This window comes from Furipterus horrens, unplaced genomic scaffold, assembly GCF_987537825.1.
Source record: "Furipterus horrens unplaced genomic scaffold, mFurHor1.1.pri manual_scaffold_11, whole genome shotgun sequence".
In the NCBI taxonomy this organism is placed as follows: domain Eukaryota; kingdom Metazoa; phylum Chordata; class Mammalia; order Chiroptera; family Furipteridae; genus Furipterus; species Furipterus horrens.
In genome coordinates, this window is record NW_028327181.1 from 95,630,094 (window position 1) to 95,645,383 (window position 15,290).

General features: G+C 52.2%; 1 protein-coding gene across 1 annotated transcript in view; it reads right to left on the minus strand.

Annotated features, from left to right (window-relative positions):
- Positions 1–14,618, minus strand: part of LOC149998884 (zinc transporter ZIP11-like) — a 32,520-nt gene extending 17,902 nt beyond the window's left edge. Inside the window, exons 1-3 of the mRNA XM_090257581.1 lie at positions 14,533–14,618; positions 11,193–11,311; positions 6,952–6,990 (exon numbers count right to left, since the gene is read on the minus strand). Coding sequence (XP_090113707.1) covers positions 6,952–6,990; positions 11,193–11,300 — 147 coding nt within the window. The 5' untranslated portion in view covers positions 11,301–11,311; positions 14,533–14,618. The remainder of the gene's footprint in view (positions 1–6,951; positions 6,991–11,192; positions 11,312–14,532) is intronic.
- Between the last annotated feature and the right edge of the window lie 672 nt (positions 14,619–15,290).

The following is a 15,290-nucleotide window of genomic DNA, read 5'->3' on the forward strand; positions in this document are numbered from 1 at the left end:
AGGGAAGCACTATATTAAAAAAATAATAATCCGCCTCCCTCCCGAGTGCTTTTCCTCCTCTCTCCTGGCTGCCTCTCCCACTCGCCACCCCATCTGGCGGCCAGACTGCTCCCCACCCGGCGTGCAGCCAGGAGTCGGGACGTGCTGGAAGGAAAGGCCCTCATCTTGCTGGCACATGCTGCCCGGGACAAGGGGAGGGCCAGAGGACAGAGCTGTCACCACGCTGCTCTTGCCCTCACAACAACCACTGCAGTTCGGGTGCCAGGAGAGCAGGGCCAGAACTCAGGCTTATCGCCCACGCCAGGCATGGTCTGGGAACAGTCATCTCAGCTGAGAGAATTTCCCCTTGGAAACTGGCCATTCGAGACCTTTAAAAATAAAATGCCACAGCACACAAACATTGAGGGTCCCAACCCCTCGACAATGAGCATTTGAAGTGTCAGCGTCTCGCAGTATCGTTACGCAGGAAGCAAAGGTCGCAGACGCAGCAGGTGTCCCTTAACAATGGTGCCAAGGGCCCTGCAGCAAGGCTGTGGCCGTCCTGCTTAGAGAAGGGCCCTTCCCCACACGGCCTTCAAGCACCGCGCCACACTTAGCTTGTCAGACGACACGCCTGAGTCAGGCAGCTCGAAGTCCCACCCAGCTAACTCTGGTACACCACCCCCACTGAATGGGCGGCTTCCCCCCTAACACACGCAAACATCGCCTCCCCGGTCACTGCATCCTGGTGCAGCACAAGAAACTTGCAGAGGGTAGAATCTAGAAGGCCCTGCGGCTTCCCAGCTCCCCAAACTTGACACAGCAAATCTAAGAGACGAGCTCCACTTTGGACAACTGCCCCCAAACTTCCAAGGTGACTGATGCGTCCAGTCAAAATGATGCTGCGGTGGGACAGGCTCCAGGTGCAAGCACATTCAGCATCCCAGGGAGGTCGTCTCGGGGCGCTTTGCTTCCCTTACCCTCGCAAGGGGGAAGATCTTGGCTCAGATAAACAGGGAGCAATGCCCTTAGCAGGCGCTTTCGGGCCCCGTGAGCACGCTCCTTCCACAGCATCTGCTGGTCCTCTGGCTGCGGCCCAGCCCACTTAGGCGTGGTCCAAAAGACCTCACATCGCAAATCTCCACCGGGGGCACCGGGGGCACGTCAGGCTTCCCTGCCTCTCAGGCGGTAAGAAAAAGGAAAGGTACCAGCGATGATCACTTCCCAGTGAGGCTCGTTAGGGCCAGTCGTACAAAAGCTAGGATTTCTGAAGACCCGATTCAATGGCTGCCCCCCGACCCCGGCTCTTTTCTCTCTCCTATTTGCTCTAGAGGAAGCCTGTCCAGTGGACCTGGCTGAAATCCTCTCCCCGAATCCCACATGCTACAATGAAGTCTGCTTCTCCCCACTCATTTCTCCACAGAAATGGACTACAGCTGGTTGCCAACACCCCTCCAGACTCAGCGGCCATCACCGGACAACATCATTAATTTCCAGCGGTGAGTCAGTTATGTGCAGAAAACGCGAGTCACCGCATGCTACACAGAAGCAGCGGACTCAGCCAAAATCTCCTTAAGAAAATCGGGTCTTTCATAAGAAACCAGCTCCGTTGGGGACGAAATAATCGATGTTAAACTGCTTTTTCATGCCGAGAGGTGAGCTGCTGGACAGGCAGGCTGTCTTTCTCTTCTGCAGCTCCCATGGTCATGTTCAGGGCTCACGAGTATAGGAAACAAGGAAACAGTGACTCCCAAGCCAGTAGAAAATCAGCAATAACAAAGGGCAAATGTAATTAGAGGGTCTCTGAGAAGGGAGTGGACATCATTAGCATATTTACAAATCACAACAGGGGCGTTTAGATAATCGCTTAGATAATCGCGTTAGATTGTAACTCCGGAGTATCCAGTCATGGAGAAACCGGGAAGGAGGAGAGGGGTGGGGAGCTAATCGAGTTAGGGAGGGGGAGCTAATCACTTTCACTTTAGGGCAGGGAAGCTAATCACTTTCACTTCAGGGTGGGGCACTTTACTATAAAACCAGCTTTCTTTGTCTACTTCCGGCACACATTCTCCTGGCTGAGGGTGCGCCCGACTCTGCAGACTCCTAAATAAACGCCTCGCTTTGCTGCTCAAGTCCTGTGTCCCGGTTTTTATTGTGAGCGTTTCTCACATGAGTGCTTCTTCCTTCAGAGAATACAAATTGACTTAGAAACCCATGAGTTCGACCCTCACCAAAAAGACATCAGAACCGGGGCCAAGACCATTAAAATAGGGACCCTGGGTGCTTCAGCCTCTCCCAGTTCACCTTGGCGTTCTTCTCTGGAGACAGTGACTGCCTCCTCACTCAGATGAAAATGCAGTCAGCTTCAGGGTTAAATCTACCACTGAAGAGGCGAGCAGGTGCACGGGGAAGCCAAAGCCTAACTGTAACACTTCCCAGTTACCGGAGCAAAAGATCAGGCTAACTTTTGCTGGAACTCATCCCCCTGAAACGTACAGATCCCAGAAGCTCTTAAAGAAACATCAGTGCCACGTCTTCAGTCCTCAGCAGACCCAACTGAGGTCCAAGACCACTGAGGAGCTTGCCCAAGGCCACACCGATAAATGCGGGCAGGCGTTCCTGACTTCTCAGGGGCTGGCTGCGACCCCACCTAGCAACTTTCCGTTCTGGATAAACCATCTACTCTCTCTGGATTTGTTTCCTGTGCGTAAATAGCGGCAGCGGCACCAGACATCCACTAGAAGGCATGGTGGTTTAAGAGGGGGAGCTCTACGGTCAGAATGTGGGTTCAAATCCTGGGTCCGCTCACTGTGTAGTCCTGAACAATTTACTTACAGTCACTGTGCCTCGGTTTCCTCATCTGCAAAGCAGGGTACATAACAGTACCTGGTATACACCTCACAGAGCTATTAGGAAATGAAATGAGACGATCCCAAAGTGCTTGGCAGAGCACCTTGTACACGGTAAGGACTCGGTAAATATTAGTTATCATGATCATCTGAAGTCTTTTCCGGCTTTAAAACCGCATTACTCTAGGACTCAAACAGGGAATAATGACTATCTTCTTTCTTAATGGTAACATTTCTCCCCATTAATTTCATGCCTCAGGCAAAAACCAAGGCCAGGCACAAGAATGGAGAAGAGAAAGATGATCACTACTAGAGACTTGGAGAGCGATTTAAACAGTCAGGAGGCAAACAAGCAAATGGACTGGAAGAGGGGTCGCTTAATTAATGGTTCCAAGGTCCTGCTAATACGAAAAAAACGAACTATAAAACATATTGCTAAGCACATTTAAAATACACATGACCCTTGTGCCAGGAATTTCTCTTACAGAAACACTTGTCTCGGGGCACAATGACCGACTGTAAAAATATGTCACTGCAGCATTATACTAGATACATATTTCAATGCACATACAACACATGCATAAATGTAGGCACCACTGACGAAAAAAACGTGCCACATCTGTGCAAGGTATTTACAACGGGACCCCAGGGCTGGCTTTCCCTTCTTCCAGATATTTGTTCAGAGCATGTCAGAGCTGTGTTGAGCAAGCAGGGTCTTTAAGATACCGGGCATGATGGCACATTTGGATGTCCCGACACTTGGTGAGTGAATAAAACAAATTCCCCGAGGCTCCTGCTGAGAGTGAATGCTGGTAGCCCCCGGGAAACAAGGGGGACAGGCAAGGGGGCTTTCTTCTTCTTCTTCTTTTTTTTTTTTTTTAACTTTGAAAACATCTGAATTTTTTACGCATTCCACTCTGTAACTAGAGATGACACATCAGAATCCTGTAGACCGGGTTGGTTTCCCATCTTGGCACCATGGTTAATCCTCAGCAGGAGCTGAGAAGATTCTTTTTCGGAGGGCAGGACGCTGTCCTGCGCATGGCAGGGTGTTCAGCAGGGCCCCTGGCCTCTGCCCACTAGATGCCAGGTGTGACCGTCCAACATGCGCGATGGATCCTGGGGAGGGGGCAAACTCGCCCCTGGCTGAGAACCATTGTCCCGGCCAACAGATTAGCTACATTAAGTACACATGACCCCACACTAAGTACAGGCAGTTGTGACAGCCCCGCTCCCTCTCCCTGGTCCGGGAAGCTTCTCTGAGAATCCACTTCTAGTCGCCAGCGCCACCGTCGCCAGGGTTTCCTGGGTTCAAGTCCCCCTGCCCCCCACATCACGCTGCGACTTTACGCATCTGGCAGCGGGCCAGGAGCTAGCTCCCATTCAAGGTCAGTTTTAGAAAAGCAAATGGCTTTATATTCTGATAAAAACACATACACAACATCTAGGCTCTCTCTCCCTTTTTCCCTACCAACTACAGTACTTTAAAAATCGAAAACAAAACTATTTTAGATCCTCACAGTTAAGTGAACACGATAATACACTGGTCTGATGTTTTCAAGGAAGTTCCATCTTAAATGCTTGTGTTTTAATGCTCCCAAATTCATTCTTACACGACCTGAAGACAAATACACTCTGTTTTTATTTCCTCGTCTCAACGTAAATCTTACAGTGCCTAAAAGAGTACAGACTAGAACAGAGCACCCCAAAGCCTGGTCAGAAGCATGAAGACAGCACAGAACAGCAAAGTGTCTCTGTGCCCCCTATAAGAACTTTGAAAAACTAGGTACCCCATCACTCATTTTCATTTCGACATTTAAAAGGCTTTCCTCTAAGTGTATAGAGCTGCAAAAGGTATCATTTCTGGCACATAAATATCGATGTGTTTAAACGAAGCTGCTGGATCAGTCACTCGTGTGCCTAAACCGCTCAGGGACCTGACTCCCAGCAGTACCCACCTTCAAGTTCATATAAACTAAGCCGTGCGTGTGCTTCAGGCACCGTTCTGTCTGCGGTCTACATTCTACACGCACCAGAATACAGAGGCGAGCTCTTCTTCAAAGGGCAAAAAATGTACATCATTCCTTTTTCTCCAACTTGTATTAATTGCATTTCCCCACAGACTTTTATCCTAGAGCAGCTCATATTTTACACTAGAAAGTCTATTATTGATTTCTTTATCATACGTCCCTTTAATATATTTATATATATTTCAATTAAATTTTTAAAAATTTCCTGTGAGCCTAGGGCTCTACCTGTTTAAATAATAACTTTCCTGAATGGAATTACCATTAACAGCTACTGGTGGTAGAGAATAGATTCAAAACAACAAAATTATAATTCATAAACATTAAAAAGTAAAATATTCTTGGAAATGCAAATGTTCATGCATGAGGCTTTTTTGTTGTTTTTTCAATTCATTCATATATCTGTGGACAAATATTAAGTAGCGCTGCTAGAAAAAGACAGAGTTAGATATCAATTTATTTCTATTTTTCTGTTTTATTACTTTTCAACAGAAGATGGGAAACAGTAGATTGTTATAAGTCATTTTGTTCATTTTGCTCTTTGAACTCTTTCCAAGTGACAGACCCCAAATCCCATTGTGCTCCATCACAGAAAATTACTTTTAAGGATCTCTCTGCTGACAGTTTGATTAGATTCACATCAAAGGACAGGACAGCATCTGAACTGCTCAAGGACTTGTGCTCAGTGATTAGCAATTAGCATCCCCCACTTTCCCCACACCAGCACCAACACACCGGGGGCCCCCTGTTTATGCGCAGAGACTGTGCTACCCAGGGACAAGGGAAAAAGGCAAGAATGTGCCTTTCTTTTGTGACATGGGAGAGGGCGACTGTGCAAGGCAACCTGGGGCAGGAAACGCAGCGGGCAGGGCAGCGCGGGCAGAGCAGCTTTGGGAGAGAGAACAGCCGGGGGCGGAGGACCCTCTGGGTGCACCTGTGTCATACCTGGTGCGCCCCCACGTGCTCTCAAACGTGCAGACTCCAGTCTGACGGCTGCTGACTTAGAGGACTCTGGGCGGTCCCACCCCCAGGCTAGTTTCTGCACATCACAGGACTAGTAAGTAAACTGGGAGAAAGGAACTCAATTCTGACCAACCAAAAGGGAAAACTCATGACCCACCTTCTGACGTGACTCACACAACGGGATACACAGCAGCACCATGACACACTCATACCCAGGGAACAGAATCTGAAACAAGCCTCCAGGTCTCGCTCGGAGCTCAGAGGAGCGGTGGGGACGGAGGGACAGGTTATACAGCCGCACCAAGGGAGCAATCAGCCAAATTCAGAACGTGGGACATTCAACAGACACTGGGTGCAGTTTTCTAACAGATTACCACCATGGGGGGAAAATGGGACTGTTAAAGAGTAAAAAATAAAAAATAAAAAAAAGACTCAAACAATATAACAAATTCAATATGAAAATCTCGTTTGAATCTCCATTCTAACAAAACCATTTTAGAAGACACCCTTTAAGAAAAATGGAGGAAATCTGAATGTGGACTGGGTGGTGGATTACAATTAGTGCCACGGTGATTGTGCTTAAAAACACACAAGTCAGTCCGTCAGGGGTGTGTACTGGAGTTACAGGTGAAATTACATAGCTGGTATTTGCTTTTACAAACTATTCCAACTCTGAAGGAAGTTGGGGGAAGACAGATGAAATGAGATTAGCGAAAGATCAATAATGATTGAGGCTGGGTGGCGGGTACCTGGGGCGTATCATAGAATTCGCTTCATATTTTTACGGATTTGAAAATGTCTATAATGAAAGGTCTTTTATGAGGAAAGAGGAGGAGAGAAAGAGAAGTTTAATGAGTGCCAACAAAGCCCCATGGTAGGCCCTTCCTAAAAATTATCTTTATTTTACAAGTCCTCAGGCAGCTGCCCAACCAGCCTCTTCCACTGTCTAAAGAGGGGCACGGGCATGAAATACACCAGAAACAAACAGGGATGGTGAGAAGGAAGAGCCCCTAGCACCTGGGCATCAGAGCTGCATCCTGGTCACACGGGGAGAGACCGGAAACGCCCTGCAGCAGAGAAATGGCAGAGGAAACATGTCTCAATTTATAGCCCTCCTGTAATGTGCTACTTACCCCGGCAGCAAAGCCAAGACTCCCGTCTAAGATCCGCCTCTGAAAACGAAAACAGGATGTTTTAGTGTTAAGGGATATTTCCCAGAACGACAGGAAACCGTTACCCCTAAGAAAGCCACATGAATAAAGACTGGACCACGCCTGAGTTTTCAAACTGGCCGGGAAGCCTGGACCCGAGCCTTTACAAAAGGGGCCAGAAACTCAGGGGAACAAAACTTCTTTTAACCTTCCACCCATCCCACAGGCGATCGGTCTTCCTTCTGGGTGCTGCCTCTTCCTCTCTCTGTGAATGATGACCAGGAACCCTTAGTAAGCAGCTGGCCTAAAGGGTGGAAACTGACAAGTGCTGGCGAGGAGCAGGCAGACCAGCCAAAGACCTCCCACGCTGCGGGGGGATGGGGGGACCTCAGGCACAGCCCGTGACCCCGCAGTCCCCCTCCCGCATGATTACCCAACAGCAGCACATACACAACTTCACCAAAAACACACGCACGGAGATGCTCTCAGCAGCACTGTTCGTGAGAGCCAAAAACTAGAAGCGACCCAAGTGGAGACATCAGTTAGGATATATTCATACAGCAGAACGCCACACGGCAAGGAGAGCGCCCCAAAACATGCGTGAATGGAGCTCACTCTCAGGCAGGGGCACCCAGTAAACCGCAGAATAAATAGGGTGAAGTCAGCCAGACACTGAAGAGCGCATACTACGCGATTACCCCACTTACGTGGTGTATAAAAACAGAGAAAACCACTCTCTGCTGTCAGACCAGGAGAGGGATTGCCTCTCACTGAGGCTGGGGTGCGGGTCGTGATTAAAAGAGAATCTAAAAGGGCTGCTGGGGTAAGTGCATGTGTTGGGGGTGCGGGGGTGGTAGTCTTCTAGTGCGTGATCTGGGTACTATTATATTTTCATGGGCATCTGTGAAAAATTGTCAAGCTGTGCACTGATAAAATGTGCTTTTTCTGTATGCATTTTATATTTCAGTCAAAGTGTGTTTAGAGAAGTGGCCTAAATTGGGGATATAATCTATACCCCCGTGAACACATAATAGGCCTGCTGAGGTGTCAATCATCTGATCCGTGAGACCCCACTGAGGTCTGGGCAGTTACAGCTGCGGGCTCAGCAGGCAGTCTCCAGCCACAGCAGCCTCCTGCCCCCCTGAGTGACCATGGAGCAGGGGGAAGGCTCTGACCCCAGTGGGCCATCCGGACAACGCTCTTCCTTAGGCACGCCATGACATAAGCCAAGCTAATCTAACCAACTAATTTAATCAAGCCAGACAGATATAATAAAGAAGTCAGGTAACATCATCCGATCAGCATTCATCTGGATCTTCAAAGGAGAAACGTTATACTTTATTTTCAAGGTCAATAAACCTGTTCTTCCACTTTAAGACATTTATTTCAAGGAACTAATCAGATATGTGCACAAAGATTTGTGTTCATTGTAACACTATTTCTAAAAGCAAGAAAAAAGGACACAGCCTAATTGTCCAGCAGTTGGGTAGCGGGTAAATAAATCTCAGTGCATCTTTATGACAGCATACTACATAGCTATTTAAGTAACCCAAGTAATCAAAATCATCAAGTAATCAAAAAGCTATTTAGGGATATGGGGGATGCTTATGGTATCAAGTGAGAGAAGCTGGTTATAAAACATCACATACACCTGGCTGCTGTGGCTCAGTGGATTGGGCATCGGCCTGCGAGCCAAGTGTCGCTGGTTCGATTCCCAGTCAGGGCACATGACTAGGTTGCACGTCAGGTCCCCAGTTGGGGGCGCGAGTGAGAGGCAACCACACAGTGATGTTTCTCTCCCTCTCTTTCTCCTTTCCCCTCTCTCTAAAAATAGATAAACAAACAAATAAATAAAAATAAATTATAAAAAAAAATCACATACAATTTAATCCCTATTATATAAAGAAAATAGACAATGTATATACTTATGCATACTCAAATCCAACTGAAGAAATTTGAACAAATATGCTTTTTCCTTTCTGAGAAGGAGATTAGAAATTTTTTAAATTACTTCCTTAAGCGTTTCCATATTTTATAAGTTTTCCAGAGTTAACATAGGATTCGGCTGAGTCAGGAAAACCAATACTGAGTGAAGCTGCACCAATGCTGATAACAGGGTACAGGTGTCTGAGGGCCTCCCATCTCCAGGGACCCTCCCTGTAGCCCGCGTTTCAGCTGGGTGAAAACGGAGGTTCGCCCTGGAGGACAGAGCACACCTCTGGGGACCCACTCTACTGTGGCCTTGGTCGTCCCAGGCCGCGCCCCTCCCCACCTCTCACGCACCCCTCCTGGGCGGAAAGGGTTAACACCGCCCATCTGAGCCTGAGGTCCTGCTTTCAAGACAGGCCCCTGGCTGGCTTCTGGGAGCTTGGAACTGCACCTGCTCCCTCCTCTCCCCGACTGATAGGGAGGGGTCACTGCACCTGTTTTACTAACCCCCGAGTTACGCGGCACACCTGCCTGCCTCCGCGAGTCTGAAATGTGGGGAGCAGCAGCAGCCAGCGCCCAACAAAAGCCTGAGTCTCTAATGGGCGCCCCTGGGCAGACACATCCCAATGGGGCTGGGAAAGGCCCACAGGGCAGCAGGGACATCAGAGGCCTGTGCACACATTTCTCCAGACTCTGCCTGTTCCTGCTGGGTGTCCTTTCACTGCATGGGGACAATGACATGCAAAGTCCGATGAGTCCTTCCAGTGAATCAGGGAATGTGTGGGTGGTCTTGGGGAGCCCCTACAGGCCCCTACACAGGAAAAGGTCCCCGCAATTCCTCCTCTTGACCTGTGTGGGTACCCACAAGCCCTAATGGGGAGAGGGCCCCTCTGGGAGGGCTCCCCACTTCTGAGGAGCCCCTCAGCAGTGGCCAGGGCCACACGGAGCTACGAGGTTCTCCTCATCACAGTACTGCATTCGACTCCTCTCTCCATAGCCGGCTGGACCCCAGCTCGTGCACCTCGGACCTTCCCTTCTCAAAGCAAAAGACGCTGGAAAAGTGAAACCCTGGGCTGCTCTGCCCCGGAAGGGCCCCCGGGAAACCCAGTGCGGCTACCATGAGAGAGGAGGCGGTCAGGGAACCCGGAGCCCTCTCCTCTGGCTCCTGGGCGTCTCTCATTCAGGGACTGGGCGGCGAATGTTTTCACTACCTGTGGACAGTAACCTGGGACCCGGGGTTCCATGTCCTGAGTTCCAAGTCTCTGACAGCCTCCCCACCCCCCACTGAGGAGGGAGGAGAGTGCTTCGGGGGAGGTCCCTCTTATCGCTGACACGGATACCTGCTTTACTGGTCTCTCCCACAACGTGACTGGCTTGCCAACTTCCTAGACATGTCTTGGTTTCCAGACCCGCCTCGTAGCTTGTTTGACTAGCTCTTAAATCACTTAGTCACTTAGCACTCCTACAATTTCTAAGGCTCCATTCATCCAGCCTTCCGTGGACCACGCTGGGCCTGGGGCCGGAGGGAGTCAAGGGTTGAGGAAGAGTAAGGAATTTCAGGCCCAGGAGGTGCGTGTGGGCTGGGGAGGAGAAGGGTGAAGTATGGGGAATGTGTGTGGGGGAGCGGGGGATCGGTGGGTGCGGGGTGTATGTGTGGACTGTGTAGGAGGGATGCACGCAAGGGGGAGGGACAGAGGTGGGGAGCTGGGGGACACAAGGGTGCATGGGTGTGTAGCAGCATAAGGATGAGTAAAGGTGGGGGGGACAGCGTGGGCAGGTGTCGGGTCTGAGTGTGTTTACCCCGAAGCGGGTGGGGGAGGGAAGGAAGAGCCCTGGATTTGGAGTGAGAGGGAGGGAACAGACATCCCTCCTTCCCCCAGGTCTCTCCAACCTCCCCAGCTAACTCGAGGCCACAGGGCAGGGCAGGCACGCCCCAGGCCTGCTGCTCTTCTTCAGTCTCACGCGTCACCGCCTGCACCAGGCCCCAAAGAGACTGGATGCAAGATGGAAATCGGGCAGGGGCTCCAGGAGGCTGAATGCTGGGATTCTCGCCCCCCACCCCGCTCCCTTGGAATCAGAGGGGAGAAGCAAGTGGTGAGGGGGCTCTAGGCACCTGCTCTCCGGGCCTGGGAGGAAGGAGGGGGGCCAATGAGAGGACAGAGGACAAACATCACCCACAATCTGAAGGCGTGCCCAGTGGTATTTGAGAATCTGCCACCCTGCCGTGCGGAGTGGTATTCCAGAGCCTGCTAAGAGCCCCCAAGAACTTCCAGAACAAAATCAAGACAACCCACCTGTCCACTAGAGAATATGAACACGAGAGCCGCCCCAGCAGCCGTCATCCCCCAGGTGAAGAAGGTCCCCAGCAAGGCCTGGAACACAGTGCTGTAGCCTTGGAGCATGCTGGATACGTCTGTGTGCAGAGGAGCAAGAGGGTCAGTGTCGGCGGTCCCCTTCTGGGACAAGCGCGTGTTCTAAGGTGTCCTGATCCCCACCCCCAGAGCTGGCCTGCGTTTGGGTCGGCCTATGAACCTTTCTACCATGCCACCCTCAGTGAAATCATCTAATTCTGGAAGGAGAGACGTGGGGACACCTAGGGAGACACCAGAGAAGACACCGTGAAAGAGGTTACATCAGGAAATAGTTCCAACGAGAAGTTCAAAGAATGTGAATTATTAAGCCTGGAGGAAGGCAGGGTCTGACTGCAGCCTCCCACCCTTTTGTCTATTCTTCCTGCCCCTGCCAATCATCATCCATCTTCCCCAGAAAACAGTGACTAGCTCAGGTTCCACCTTGAAACTCATCCAGCTAAGTCCTGATCCAACTTTGATCAGCTCCCCATGGAAGCTCCCGTGGCCTGCCAAGGGTACACTCCAGCAACTGACCTTCCACTAGCCCAGCAACAATTCAAGCCTTGTCTCCATTACCACTGTGCCCTAAGTGGGCACCAACTCAACCAAATTATCCATGCCACCTGGGACAAGCCCCACATGGCCCTGTTCCAAGTCTCTCTTGGCATGGTCCCCTCCCAGAATGCCTTCCTTCCCAGCCTCCAGCCATCCAATCCACAGCATCCTCTGTTGCCCACCTAATGCCAACTTATGCCAACTTCCATTCCCTGCTTTCTGAGTCCTCGCCACACCCGTCCCTGCGCATGTGCACATCTTTGGCGCCTTCCTTGTGCGGGCTTGCCTCCTTCACCCTTCACATCATTAGTTGCTTACGAACAGGAACGATGCTTTTTCACGTTTGGCACCCGGGTCCATAGGGCTCTCTGGCACCCAAAAAAATGCTTGCGGAATTATTTATGGCACCTTGGACTCTTTACCTGGATAGGACACTGAGGACCAGGGAACGGAGCCATAAGGAAGACGCCCCAGTCAGCTGCTGAAGCTGAAGTGACACACTGCCCGCCGGGGCACAAAAGGGCCACCCCTTCTTGTTTTTGCTCAGAGGGCCTCCTCTAGGCTTGAATGTTTTAAATCCTTGCTCTGAAATGACAGGGAATCATTCTCGCCGTGGAAAGTTACAGGGCAGAGAAACCCGCTTGTTGAAAAGCCCTGTGTTCCCGTACACAAACATCAGGGCCCAGGGCCTCCTCCTCTCAAAGGGCGCATTCAGCTCCTCCCTGGCCACCCGGCACCCACAGGGCTGGACACGACCCCACTGGGCTCGGCCGTGCCAGGCCCCAGCGCTGTGTTGGGGGCCAGCAACCCTGAGCTGAAGACGCTGCCTCTCTCTGTTGACCCTGGAAGGAAACTGCGGCAGACGGTGGCAGCGGTCCTGACGCCACGGGGCTCGGCAGCATAACCAGGATTCAAACGTGGGAAGGCTGTGGGTCCGGGTGAGCCCCGGCAAGAACCCGGTGCCAGGAAACCTCTCAGACAGACAGCATCTATGGGTTCGGACTGTGTCCCCACAATCCAAATGGAACTCAGGACGGTGACTGCACCAAATAAATTTTTAAAAATCATTAAAACACACACACACCCTTTTACAAAAAATACATCATCTTGTTAAGTCGCCTTGAAGGGTGGGCGGTTCATGCGTTTTTAAAACCAGATGTCTGGATCATGACATCCACCGTCTGTGTCTAGCTGCCTGTACAGCATTTTCAAAGACTGGCACACAGCTATCGTCCTCTTAGTATTTATCATCCAAGGCAGGTCATTAAAAAATATATATATACATAAAAGCAGTACGGAATGTGCCTTTTAACAGCTACAGAAAAGAGGAAACCGTTTGCATTCGCCTAAGGGCCAAAATCAAAATGGGTTTGGTGTTGGGAGCTCGTGGGTGCTCTTGTGGCTTGTTGGATGGGGCGCACACTCTCCTAAGCCTGTCCACTTCCAGCGGGGCACCCTGAGACAGAAAAGGGGCCCATTGGGAGAGCCAAGGCCGCCACCCCAACAGCTGCGGCGTTTATCATCGGCCACGCAAGACCAGCGCCTCTTGGGGAAGGTTCTTCCCTTTGCTGTCTTCAAAAGGGTGGTCTGAGAATCAGCAGCACTGGTCCCCCCTGGGAGCTAGTGAGAAATGCAGAATCTCAGGCCGCACCCCAGACTTGCAGAATCAGACCCTGCATGTTGTCAGAATCCCACGGGGGATTCGTAGGCGCATTAACGTGGAAAGCACTGGTCTGAAACTAGAACAACTTGGACAAGACCCAGAATTTAAAAGGCGATTGCCCTGCCGTGCAGGGGGGCTGGCAAGGCCAGCGCAGTCCCAAGAGAACAGAGCGGTTTCTCCAGCAGCCGTGCGGGGTCAGGGAGCCGCAGCCCCAGCACCTCAAAAGCAGCTTCCACAATGGGGCCCGGACTTCCTCGTGAGCTGTCTGTTAATACATAAGCCTTGATTAGCCTGCAAGGGGGGGTATTCTCTGCTCACCCCAACTTCAGAGGTGCCCACCACCACCCACAGGTGTGCCTACAGCTGCACCTGAGGCCCTCCTGGCCGATCCAGGTTTTCTTTCTTTTCTCTCCGTGAACCCCGCTGCTGTGCTTCCAAGAGTCAGCTGCAAGATGCTGCTGAAGCTGCAGGGCGGAGGCAGCCCTTAATGCACGTGCACCCGCGGGGCCCCGACTCCCCCGGGGAGCCCAGGAGAAGGACTCGGGTTTGGGCTGCTGGGCTGCGGATAAGTTCTCCGGCCCCTCGCTACTCTAGGTGTGGTCCGCAGCCCGGCGGACCTGGGCACTGGCTGCAAAGGCGCCGTCTCGGGCCTGCTGCATCTTAACCAGATTGCCAGTCAAGTGCAAGAGGTCCTGCTGACCCCCCGAGCCAGGGGGAGGGGACACGGAGCGGCCGGAATGGGGGCCACCTCGCTCGCAGCGCTCCCGGGTCCCCGCGCGCCCGCCGTGAAGCGCTGAATGAAGAGGAGGGTCCAGGAGAACCGCTGTCCACGGCAGGCAGGTCGACACCCTGCAGCGGCCCGGGAGAGGCGGCCGCAGGGCCCCCTGCTCCCTCCTCGGCCACCTGCCGGCGCCGCCCAGCTCCCCCGCCGACCCCTCCTGTCCCTGGGCACTCCCTTCCAAACTCCAGGCTGCCCTTCCGAGTCCCACACGCTGGTCCTGATGGCCCCGGACCCCGGGCCTGCGGCCCCACCGAAGGCGCCGAAGGAGAGAAAAGCCGACTCACTACAGTGCCCTCTCAAGCCCCCACGCCACTTCCATCGGCCCCCGGTGCCGCTCGCGCGCCGGCTCCTCGCCGCAGTCACTTCCTGCTTCCCGCCCCGCACACGTGTCCCTCCGCCGCCAGGCCCCGCCCCGCCCGCCAGGCCCCGCCCCCCCCGCTGTGACTGGCAGAGCCGGCGGGAGGGTAAATTCTGCGGTTCACAGCCTCTGCGGGCTCGGGAACAGATGGGGCGGGCAGCGCAGAGCTCTGAGGCCAAGCGGGAAGAGCGTCTGCAAGCATAAGCTTCGGCAGTCTTATCTGAAGCCACAAAAACCCCAGGAAAGAGACTGGAACCTCCCTGATGCCATTTAGGTCCCAGCTGAGTCCCATCCCCCAAGGGAGCAGATCAGAATGTGTTTGAGAGGGTCTGGCGGTAGGGGTCGGGCGGGGGTGGGGGAGGATCCCCCCCCCCCCATCGTTTTCCATTCTCCAGGGCAATGGCCCTCACACCACAGCTCCCAACGAGGTCACCAGGAGCGATGTCAAGACGCAGACAGCGAGCACCCTCAGCGGTTCTGGTTCTGGGAGTCGGGGCCCGGCGGAGAGTTTCTGTTCCGCACCAGGAGTTGCTGGGATGGCGCTGAGAACCACGGCTCCAGGGGAAGAGCTTTGCTCTCGGAACCTTCTATAAAAAGGCCAGAGGGCAGGATTGCTAGATTGAGTCAAAAATTAAAACAAGATGCTTGGTTAAATTTACATTTCCAATAAGCAACAAATAATTT